Source organism: Python bivittatus, unplaced genomic scaffold, assembly GCF_059951505.1.
Source record: "Python bivittatus isolate LINGU-HERP-01145 unplaced genomic scaffold, Pbiv_v1 ctg000000_np1212, whole genome shotgun sequence".
NCBI classification, from domain to species: domain Eukaryota; kingdom Metazoa; phylum Chordata; class Lepidosauria; order Squamata; family Pythonidae; genus Python; species Python bivittatus.
Genome location: NW_028277028.1, coordinates 5,792,265 through 5,804,568, shown reverse-complemented (window position 1 = coordinate 5,804,568; position 12,304 = coordinate 5,792,265). Strand labels below are relative to the sequence as shown.

General features: G+C 37.2%; 1 protein-coding gene across 2 annotated transcripts in view; it reads left to right on the top strand.

Annotated features, from left to right (window-relative positions):
* The window catches only part of MAP3K3 (mitogen-activated protein kinase kinase kinase 3), a 47,749-nt gene that overhangs the window by 26,006 nt on the left and 9,439 nt on the right, over window positions 1–12,304 (top strand). For both annotated transcript variants that reach the window (XR_015796133.1, XM_007424438.4), the window contains exons 5-14: window positions 735–834; window positions 1,902–2,015; window positions 3,535–3,655; window positions 5,176–5,309; window positions 7,047–7,120; window positions 7,530–7,597; window positions 8,025–8,117; window positions 8,804–8,995; window positions 10,734–10,882; window positions 12,173–12,304. Coding sequence is in view for 1 of the 2 variants with exons in the window: in XM_007424438.4 (XP_007424500.1) it covers window positions 735–834; window positions 1,902–2,015; window positions 3,535–3,655; window positions 5,176–5,309; window positions 7,047–7,120; window positions 7,530–7,597; window positions 8,025–8,117; window positions 8,804–8,995; window positions 10,734–10,882; window positions 12,173–12,304 (1,177 nt within the window). In the remaining variant the exon portion in view is untranslated. The remainder of the gene's footprint in view (window positions 1–734; window positions 835–1,901; window positions 2,016–3,534; window positions 3,656–5,175; window positions 5,310–7,046; window positions 7,121–7,529; window positions 7,598–8,024; window positions 8,118–8,803; window positions 8,996–10,733; window positions 10,883–12,172) is intronic.

Here is a 12,304-nt window from a genome sequence, read left to right as displayed (position 1 = left end):
GAGTAGGCATAGTTAATTGTATATCTGATATAAAGGATGATCTCTCAAAACTGCCTTTTCCAGGGGACTGCCTCCGTCCAGTCTGGATTTGCTTTATAGAGACAATGTGTGAAGTATTTGTTAAGGAATAAACTGTCACTATACAGGTAGTCCTCACTTAACAACCACTTGTTCAGCAACTGTTCGAAGTTACGATGGTGCTGAACGAGTAGTAGTTACGACTGGTCCTTGAAGTTTTGGCTGTTGCAGTGTCCCCACAGTCATGTGATCTCAATCCAGGCACTCAGCAACCAGCTCACAATTATGACATTGCAGTGATCACCATTTGTGACCTTCACTGCTTGCTTCCGACAAGCAAAGTCAATGGGGAAGCCAACTGGAGGTCACAAATGGCAACCACATGACATCGCGCTTAACGACGTTGCAGAATTCTCTTAACAATAGCAACCAGAAGTGCCAGAACTGCCATCGCTAAGTGGCGCGGTCACGTGACGTCACACTTTACGACCATATCACTTAGCGATGGAAATTCTGGTCCCAATTACCGTCAATAACCGGGGACTACTTGTACAAATAATGTAGACAGAATTTATGAATATCAGCAAAGATTGGTTACATTAACAATTTAGGAGAAAGGAGAAAAAATGTTTGATACACTGTCCAAACTGTTTTGTTGCATGAACTGCGTAGAGCCCATTTTGCTGCCATAATCAGTATTTTGGTGTCCCTTCCAGAATTATCCCCTTTACTCGGCCTGTCCGCTATGAAGATGTCCAGCAGAAAGTGAAAACAGCTTTTGGTCAGCCGCTGGATCTCTACTACATGAATAATGAGGTAATAACTTGCACCAAATATTGTCTTTCTTATTCCTTTCTAAAAGGGTTAGGCTTAGTTCCAACAAAAAAATAAAGTGAAAACAATAGGCTGTGGAAACCACTCAGAAGTAAATGGTTTCATTTCAGGAGCAATCACAATATAAGTATCTTCTGTACATATAAGTATTTGCTCAGACAATGTGAGAATGTAGCCCCAAAAACCACCCCTCCATATACTATGCACAACTCTAGAAAATGGTTTGTATAGCTCCAGCTTTCTGGGAAAAAATGAACTGACCTTGACATAGTCTGAAATAACTGCACTTCCTGGTTTGCAAACAGATAACTTACTATATTTAAGGTATCTGTCAAAAACAAGGTACTGTCATTTAAGGGAACTTTACCAAAAAGAATAATTAATTTACAAATAAATAGAACAATTGAAAGGATCAATACCTTAATGATTCCTTTTCAAGAAGTAGAGGAGATTGGAATCATACGATCTACATTATGAGTCAGTTTGCAGCTGCCTTTCTGAACTGGATGTCCTCCGAATGTGTTGGGAATTCATCTGCCAGATTCCCTTCTAGCATGTGTAGCCCAGCCAGTACAGAGGGTGTCAGGTTGGAGAAGTCTGCTTCACTTGTTGAAAGAATTATAATTGGATAATACATGGAAACCAGCTTGAAAATTTGAAATTGCTAAACTGATGTTAAGTATTAAAATTAACTCCATCTCTCTTCCACATTCTTTTTAAAATAAATTCAGAAGAATAGAAGGTTTTCTGGAGATCAGTTGGGGAAATGCATGTAGAAGTAGTTTATGTTCAAAAGGTAATAATAGGATTATTTCCTACATGCAAAATAAATACAGTCTGAAATATATTTGAAGGAGTAATATAGCCTCATTTGTAGCTTATATATGCTTTCCTTACATAAATTCTGGTTAATCCAAATGCATATACAGCTTAAAGCAGTTTAAGAGTCAGTTTTGTCTTGCTCTCTCAATATTGATTCCTTTGTGCTATATAGGATTTAAAATGGAATTAATCTTTACTAATTGAGTGTCGCTGTTCATTCTTTGCAGTTATCTATTCCCTTGAAAAGTCAAGATGACCTTGATAAGGCAGTAGATCTTTTAGACCGAAGCTCAAATGTGAAAAGCCTTAGAATATTACTGCTGTCTCAGGACAAAAACCATGTGAGTAAAAGCAATGTAATCTACTTCAGTCTCACATTTATTATAACCTAGTATTAGTCATTAACTAATATCCACTGTAAGATTTTTGCCTGCTCTGCTCAAAGCAGAAACAAATATGATCACAAGAATAAGTTCCTGTGCTTCCATCCTATTTCTACTCACTGACTGTTCATCTTGAAGCTATTTGTAAATATATTTCAGGTTGCAATAAAAGAAACCCCAAGATACTGGCACTGTATGAAATCCCAGCTAGAAAGCAAGGAAAATATTTTCTACTTCAAGTATTGCTTTGATTGTTTATGTGATTGAGTGATTGACTGATTTTCAGTCCTCCTTCCCTGTTCTCCCATCATCTTCAGGGTGCATTGCGATGTTTAGTTCATACAAGCATATATATTTAAAGCCTTATTAAGTTTTGAATTTTTTTTAGATCTTTTTATCCCGCCTTTATTATTTTTATAAATAAATCAAGGCGGCGAACTTACCTAATACTTCTTCTTCCTCCTAGTTTACCCACAACAACAACCCTGTGAGGTGAGTTGGGCTGAGAGAGTGTGACTGGCCCAAAGTCACCCAGCTGGCTTTCATGCCTAAGGAGGGACTAGAACTTACAATCTCCTGGTTTCTAGCCTGGTGTCTCTTAATAATTTAATAATTTAACTGTTAATTCTATATGATGGAATGCATTGATTTGATTTCATTCATTTTTTTAAAGTGTGCTAATAACATTGATTAAGTTTGGGGCTTATGGGAGTTGTAATCCAAAATATCTGAAGGGTACCAGGTTAATTCCTCCTGTCATAGTGGAAATAATTTATAAATGCTAAAATATTTTCAGATTTAGCATTTGATTACATATCTTTCACTATTTAAAAAGGTAGTTTTTCCTTGCTATTGAAAAAATGCAATTTTTTAAATTGTAAGGGCTACAGTCAGTTTGCCAATTGCCCCTACTAGTGCTTTCCAAATTCAGATAAATTTAGAGCCTGAGCTTTGTATAGACTCTAAAGTACTGAGAATTCTGTTTCAAAGTCCTTTTGAAGTTCACTTTGAGTTGATCTAGATACCATTATATTTAGTAGAATAAAAGATACAAAGATCATGGGATCTTTGCTAAGAATATATCCCTCTTTAATTTTAATTAATATTACAGTGATGAATCCTTAGTAAATGCCAGGTTCTGCACTCAGAATGCACATGCCCCGTTGTAAAAATTTTGAGCCATTGTCTCAGCAGGTACTTGACAAGCTGTTGTAGGCTGTAACTCAGTTCAAGACTTCCATAGTACTCAAACTATAGTTCCTATTCAGTATTTGTCTAGCCCAAAATTAATATTTTGAATTTACCACCACATTATATAATTTAACCCCCTGGCACAGGTAGGAATAACCATTTTGACTTAGTTAACAGATTGATAATGCTCTCCTCTTTTCCATTGCCATTGTTTTTAAACTAAAACATTAGAACCTTCAAACCCCAAGTTGCTTAAATCTTACTGGTCTCACTTTGTTTTCAACAGATCAGTTTCTCATCCCATTCAGGGATGCCAAAGCAAGTCAGAATCAAAACTTCCCAATCCACGGGAGATGTAAATACTGCCTACCAGCCACTTGAAACCCGAAGCAGACACCTGTCCATCAGTGAGTAGTACTAGTCCACCACTGAATTAGTGACCATAAATAATACCGAGCTCTGCCAACATTTTTGATTTGTGGCTTACAATCTCTAAATTGTCCCTTGCTCTGAAATTCCTTTTCAAAAGCTATATATCAATTACTGGAGATTAAAGAATGGGGAAACCTGTTGTCTTCATATCCTGCTATTGGCTGCCCAAATGTATCTAGCTTCTGAACAATTCTATGTATATAATCCTTTTCTTACACTTTTATCCAGATATCCTGCTTCCTCCCTTGTGTGATAAATTCTGCATTTCTTTTTTCATTCTGTTTTCACATAATCAAAAACAGAGAAGTAGTAGAAATGAAATACATTAATCAATAGGGTACCGATTGCTGTGGAAGAACATTAAACAGCCAAAAGATGTGGCTTATTTTATTTTTATATTGCCCCATAAGTGGACTTTGTTAGATGCCACACATAAAATGTTGAAATACAGTGCTAACAGTAAAGATGTGATTAAATTATCTATAAGTCCTTTATCTGATAAAATATTAAGTCATTACTATTTAAATATATAATAGATGTTATTATGTCATGAGGAAACTATATTACATATTGAGCTGATTATGCCTCTTTTTGCTTCCCTCCTTGTTATAGTTGTTCAGGAGCTTAGTTCAACAATCTGTTCTATACAGTGCTGTGCTTGACAAGTGTGTCCTTCTCTCCAGAAGGCCTGTTGCAGGTTTTCTCCCCTTTCCGTTCACCCCTATTTGGAGCAGCAGAATTTCCCCTTAAATGAGGTCAAATATCAGACAGATCAGGATCCTTAGTGATACAAGGGAGGCCACATGTAGCTTTCTTTTAGCCAGGAGAGATTTGAAATGCTGTTGCTACAAATGTTTTTCTCTTTCCTTTGAATTTATAGCTGAATGGGAGAATGTTTTTTCCTCCCTACCCCAAAAAATCATATGGTATTTACAAGAAGACATTGCCGTGTTTTGTTATTCCTCACATTTTGGTCATTGAGCCCTTGAGTATTTAACAAACATTCATTCTCTATTTGATGCATCATGCTTTTTGTTTGATAAAGAAATCTAGTTAATTTACTATGCTTGGTAACATAATGTGAAAAGAAGATAGTTCATTAAGAAGTTAAATAAATACTTCAGGTCGTTTTTCATAATGGTAGGCAGAGGGTGCTTTCAGACTTTGATTCTTGTATTTTTTATTTGCGTATTTCCTCTTTTTCCATTTACAAAGTCGTGTCCCTCTGCATTGTCAAAATGTTTGCTTATGATACCATCAGATGGATCACACATACAGTATCTTTCAAATGCCTTTCTCTTATTGTAAAATCCATTATGGACCTTATTCGGGCCACATTCCTAATGTTGGTCCAAATGCCATCGGCCTTGCATCTTTTGATACTAGCAATGGTGCTTGTGTTTTGTTTGAAGTGCTTCAGCAAAGAACTAATGTATTTCTTTTCAGATGTCCTTTATCTTGTGCAGCCATTTAATAAGCATTATTAAATCTTCAGGCTCTCAGAATACAGGCCGAAGTTCACCTCCACCAGGATATGTCCCAGAGAGACAGCAGCGAATAGCTCGCCAGGGGTCCTATACCAGCATAAATAGTGAAGGAGAATTTATACCAGAGACCAATGAACAAAGTGTAAGTTTAAAATACAAGGAACTTATCAGCATAAAAATATTTATACAATATACACTTATCAATATACAAAAGTCAGATAAAAATATTCTTTAAAAAAATACAGCCAGCAGTGTCCATTAATTTCCTCAGCTGAGCTTTTTGTATGCTACATAGCAAGTTGCCTTACATCCAAACAGCTCAAGACAAACTAATAATCTATCTAGCTTCATATTGTATAGCCACTTATACCAACTGGCAGCAGCTCACTCTATATCAGTTGTACCTCTTTCTTTACACCAGTGGCTGCATTTGGCATTTGGGTAGTGTGTTGGGAGTCACATTCACTCCAGAAAGTGGATGGAGTTTGTACTAAAACTAAATTGGATTTAGTTTCATTTAAATTACTTAAATACAATTAAGATGAGTGCTTCCTGCATATTTACTATTTCCCCATTCTGTTACATTAAAAATTATAATTCAGTGTCAACTTTGGGAAGTGTCTGGAGGCCACAATCAAGTCTTTAGGAAGCCACATGAGGCCCTTGGCTTCAGAGTGAACACCGCCTTATATGGTGATGCCAGACATCAAGCATGGGACCTTCTGCATGTCACATAATTGTCTTACCAGTGAGCTACAGGCCATACCCAACATGTTTAATGTTTTCGTGCATGGTTGTATATTTGCAAATACCCTTGGGTCTATGTGTGTGTGTATAAAAGCTGTGTTTTAGAGTATTAACTTTACTGAACATCATGCTTTAACCTTAGCTTCAGGAATTGATTCTCTGCCTCCTCATAGAAGTGTTGACATGCTGGGGACCATTTGTATATTGCAATTGGGGGATGTTGGCTACATCACAACTAGGAAATCCATATGTCATTAGCTTCAGAAAAGGGAGGTCCTGCCAAGCTCTAGGTTTCTTCCATTTTCTCCATAAGCCAGCTGATCAATATTATCAATTAGAGGTAAGAATCAAAACAGCTTCCACAATTACCTATAATGGGAAAATTTAACTCTATAATAGACAGCAATATTGAAGACTCCCTTCATCCCTCTGGATGTCATGCCAAAAATGGCTGGATTCCCATATTAGGAATTCAATGATCTGCTGTTTTGCTTTTATATGTCTCCTAGTGATCCTGGTCAGTATGGTTGGAAGGGGTGGGCTCCCTCCAGCAATCTTGGACTGTATTGCTATCAGGAAGAAGCCTCTAGGTTTCTGAAGTCCACTGTCATTCAGAACCTAACACTCTGCTGGGAGAAAACGTTTCCCTCCTGTTGCTAGGAGAGATATTACTTCAAGGTTGTTGAGAGACAAGGTAAACCACCAGTCTTCTTCCCGCCCACTCAGTACTTCCGTGCAGGATGCTGGGAGGGAAGAAGAAGTCCTCCTCCTCCTCTCTCTCTCTTAGCAACATTGACTGGAAGAATGTGTGTATGTAGGAGAAATGGATGGAAAGTGGACGTGCATAAGTGAGCCCCACAGCCCTCAAACAACTGGTGAAGAAACACTTGGCTCTGGTATCAAAATGGTTGCTACCTACAGGCTATGTTTTTCTTACTTGTGATATTTCCACTAATACAATGGATGGAAATGCTATCAATTGAGCACTGATTTTGAAAAGTCCCACCTAATTACTCTTTGTCAGTTCTAATTAAATGAGCTTAAAATCTGTTTTCTCAACTCAATTTTTTAAATTGTGTCTTTTCAACAGTAGACTAACTTTAACATAACTTTCTGTAATCTTCTGTTCTAGATGTTGGATCCCTTAAGCAGTGCTGAAAACTCCATATCTGGTAGTTGTCAGTCCTTGAGCCAGTCAGGAGAAAGGTATTGACAGCAGGCAGTTTCGAGAGTATTTCTGTTTAAAGTCAGAGTTGTACAAAGATTTTCCTCTTTGATAGAAACTCTGCAGTATGTTTCAACTTCCCTCCATTAACTTTAAAATACTAAGCTATTAATATTTAAGCTTTTTGCCTATATAGCTAGACTAAAAACACAGAGGGGGGGAAATACGAGGAACAGATATGTCATAAGCAGATTTTTGAGTTCTTGTGTTTTTTTTTCTCGTACATAATAGTATAATAGTTTTATACTTTTTTTAATCTTGTAAAAAATGTAAAATGTAACAAAAACATTACACACACACACACACACACACACACGGTAAAAGTGCTTTGGAAGGCATGCCCTTGTAAGTTGTAACATTATATTCTCCTATCCCACTTTTTCCAAACAGCCTTTCTTTCCGAAAATCTTGCATGTCCAGAGCCCAGAGCTTTCCAGATAATAGGCAAGATTTCTCAGGTGAGTTGGGTATCTGCTCTGATAGTTGTTGGCAACTGGAGGGAACTAGAGAACCTTCTTATTTCATTTGTATATTTACTGCATTTATTTTTTTGCTAAAGAAAAATGTGCAGTAAATGTGCAGTCAGTATGTTTCCATCAGTTGTTAGCAGTCACCTGTCTTTTGAGCAGTAGGGTAGTAGAAATTGGTGAGGAACTAAATCACATCTGTACTTCTGATTCATTCGTCACTGTCACAGTTTGTATAGACAGATGAGTTAACCTTGAATTCCCCCATGCCAAGCCTCCCACCTCCCACCCACCTCCCATGGTGAGGTTAGTGATTTCTTTTTTTCTCTTCAGACCTCCTATGGCAAAATGTATTTGCCTGAAAGGGGCTTTTTGTATGCATGTTTGATAATGTAACTTTTTTGCCTCTTTATCCTAGATCGTGAGAATCAAATCTTTGACAAAGCTGAGAAGGGTGGGACATACCCTCGGCGTTACCATGTCTCTATGCAGTACAAAGATTACAATGATGGTGGGTGTGTACCCCCTTTTTAATCTTAATAATAGGATTACCACTTCACAATACTCTCTATAGAAGCTGTCTGCTTCACTAGTTGCCAACCCCTTTTCTCCCCTTCATCCTTCTTTAAATAGCTTGAACTAGGAGGAGGCGGCAGGGAAAAATTGTACTAATAAAACAACTTTATCTCCTTGTTTTACTGCAGTGAATTTACTCAAAAAAAAATAAAAAGGAAAGAGAGTTAGGAAAGTGGGACTATGTTAATTCCAATTGTGAGCTCCTGACTGTTCTGGGGTTATAAGAGGATGAAAGTGATACCTTAAGAGCAAATATTGCTACCTCTAAAACAGTGCTTATATTCAGAATTTATTGGGCAATTAAATTGATTCATGGATGATTCTGTGAAGAAACACATTTTTTTACCAGCAAAAAGATTTTGTTTCTTCCCTTCCCTCCCCTACACCTGCCAATACATATGACGCACAGTTAATGCAAGATTGGTCTGTACACTCTAAGGTAGAATTGCTCAGTGTGTGTTCACTTTTACTCTTCCTTTGCATAGCAAACAATTACATTTGATTTCATCTATCCTGAATATTTCATATTTCAAAATTTTAGTCCCATCCCTGTTTCGTTGTATCAAGTCTGTTGACTGGGATATTTAAGTTTCGTTTTCATGGTACTTGTTACCTATTCAGGCCGGAGGACATTTCCCCGCATTCGACGCCAACAGGGCAACCTCTTCACACTAGTACCATCAAGCCGCTCCTTAAGCACCAATGGGGAGAACCTTGGCCTGACAGTACAGTATCTTGACACCTGTGGACGTATGTGGAGTGCTGATAGTGAGAATACCCTCACTGTGCAGGAGAGAAACATCCCAACCAAATGTAAGTTGATACTCCCAGATACAGGAATATTTACTAATGATTACTGCAGGATGCTCTGTTGCTTGTATTAATAGACTGACTTTTTAACAGATGGAATAAAATTCATAGCAATAGCTCTAGAGATACAAGGATTGAGAAAAATATGCAATTTTGCTTTTTTTGAACAAACTTTTACGTGGAAATTTTGCATGGTTATGGAAAAGCAACATTTATATGAGGTGTTTTCTCTTTTGGAATAATAGATGGAAAGCTTGTTATGGAAAGGCTCTGTTCATTAAAATTTTGTTTTTGTTTTCACTGCTGTATGTTCCATAGGCTAAGAATGGGGAGTCTATTTCAGACTGAAGACCGTATTCCAGTGGGGGAAGGGGTTTTCAGTGGGAAGCATTATAGAGGTTAGGATAAAAAATGCAAGGACATTAGCTAAATAGAATAGAACATTTACCAAAATCCACTTATGTTGTGCTTACAATAAAATCTTACTCCTCTCTACTCAAAATAAGACCCTCTGGGTAACTTACTCTCAGGTAAATATGTAAAGGATTGCATAAAAATAATTCAGGCAAGCAAACCAGAAAAAATAGTAAATGCAAATCCCTAGGCCAGCCAGTGCACCAATGCAGAAACTGTTAGATAAAATTAAATTAAAGTTCAGTACAGTATTCTTTAAATTCTGTGCAACAGGAATACAAAAACAAAAAAATATTGCTGAATGTGATAATTCACTGATAATTCTGAAGTGTAGTTTGCCATAATGTGGTAACCTTGGATCGTACTTAGTGATACTCATTCAGCATCCTATATCTATCCCTCCTTTGCTTATACAGGGTGAGGCTGCAGGCCTACAAACACATAAGGGTGATTGAACATTACGTTAATGAGCAGATGTACTCCACAAAACATTTGAGAATTGCATTCCTATACAAGCTTAGCTGGGAGTAAGTTTCATGAATTACATTAGATAGGACAATTTTGTCATTGTAAACAATTATTTATAACTTATAAAATAATTTAACCTCCTCAACCTAACACCTTCTAGATGTGGTAGATTATAATTCTCATTTTTGCAGTCAGCTGGCAGGGGACAGTGAGGGTTGTTGTTCTATGTATCTGGAATTCAGTTGTGTTTGTAGTTCAGTGTACCAGGTTTCAATAAGGTTAAATAAATTGTACAGTTAATTATGTGAGCATTATAAAATAGATTTAAATTTGATAAAGAAATGCTGTACATATTTCAGTATTTCTCAAACTTTCAATTATTTCCAGGGGGAAACTCTGGAAATTTTACATCTATGGGTTAGTTTGTCTCTGACTTTTTTGCTGATAATTAAGAACAGATTGTGCCTCTTTTTTCTAGGGCAAAGCAATTGAGAATGCCAGCTTAGCCTGCTTAGAAGCTTCTTTAGGGCTTCTGGTTGTCATTAGCAAGAATGCTGAGATAGATGCTCTTGATATGGCATAGCTGTTCTTTGAGGAATATTGGGATAGAAAATTTGTGAAATGCTGATGTGACTGTCCTGGGAATTAGCAAGAATCAATTAACTGCAGCATTATTTTAAGTTACATATTTACATGTCACACTTTTCAGCTCTGAGATACTGGACTGTTGTAACTTAGATATGGGAAGCATCTCTGTCTTTCTCGCTGTTTTAGCAGTTAAATAAGCTGAAATAAATCAGTACTATTGATGTCAGTCTCAGGATGGAAGTATAAATGGAAAATGACTTGTGTTTGACAGCTCCAAGTGCTCCAGTCAACTGGCTACGAGGGAAGCTCCTCGGACAAGGTGCCTTTGGTCGGGTGTACTTGTGCTACGATGTAGATACAGGCAGAGAACTTGCAGCTAAACAGGTCCAGTTTGACCCAGACAGTCCTGAAACAAGCAAGGTACTTTAGTGGCTAAACATTGTTACTAAAATGCCTCTGTATCACCCTTTCAACAGTTCACAGTTCACACTTTCAACTTCCCTGATCTATAATAGCAAACTCTGCAACCAGATCTTTGATATTCACTCATGGCCCAATTGAGCCATTTATTTAGCATTTCTTGGGTTGTATTTCTTGTTGCAATTGTTCTCCTGTTTTTCTCACCTAGCAGTGGCATTTGGTTCTGTTTCTTCCTCTTCCTTTCCTTATACTAACTGCTGCATTGAGAGTAGGATAAAAACAGTGCTACAGTGAAATGTTTGTGAACCCTTTTTGAATTTTCAGTATTTCTGCATAAATATGAGGTAAAACGTGATCTGTTCTCCTCACAAGTCCTAAAATTAGATAAAGAGAAACCAATTAAACAAATGAGTCAAAAACATTATACTTCTTCATTTATTTATTGAGGAAAATGATCCAAAGCTACATATTTGTGTGTGGGGTTCAAAATTCAAAAGGGTTCACTAACTTTTAAGCACCACTGTATGTTGATGTGCATCTAGTTATTAAAGATGGTTTTGAGTGGATGAGGAGGGCAGCATGTGAGGCTCTCCTGTGGTTGGAGACAGAGATGACATTGATAGGGACAAGATCCCAAATTGCAATTTGCAGTTACAATGTAAACACATTTGTTGTAGGCTTTTAATCCATCCTTTGATAGTGACTTTGCAGTTTCCACAAAAATAATTACATAATGTCTTTATCTCTTGCAGGTCTGTTTTCTTTGCTTGGCTTTATTCAAAGCAACCTTGCTGTGGGGCTGAATAGTATAGCTGTAGAGAGGGTGATAGCTATGAGATAAGCATAGAAAAGAGCATATTGCCTACAAGACAGATTTGGAGAAAAAAACAGAGTGAGGCGCCAGAGTTGTTTTGTTTTCAAAATGTTCTTCACTCACATATTTGTAGTTAGGACGTTATGCCATACACAAATTAGAACGCAAAGTTGAATGTTTTGGCAACTACCTAAAAGTGACCATTTTTGCAGTTATGTTATAGACTATCCTCATTATGGATCAGTTTATAAATAGTGCTTACGTTTCCATATCAGACATGTCAGCATATTGTCCTTTAAGAAATAGTAATATTTAATTTCAGATGCATAGGAGGTGAGAGAGAAAAAGAAGTCTAATAACCCGTAATTTATTAGCCTTAGATTGCCTAAATTTTACTTCCACTAGAAAGTGGGATTTATGCAGAAGTCAATGTCCTATGGCTTTCCCAAGGTAATCTGCAGTTTTTATGCCTGCAGGAAGTGAGCGCATTGGAATGTGAGATTCAGCTACTGAAGAACCTTCAGCACGAGCGGATTGTTCAGTATTATGGGTGCTTGAGGGACCGAGCAGAAAAGACCCTGAGCATTTTCATGGAGTACATGCCAGGG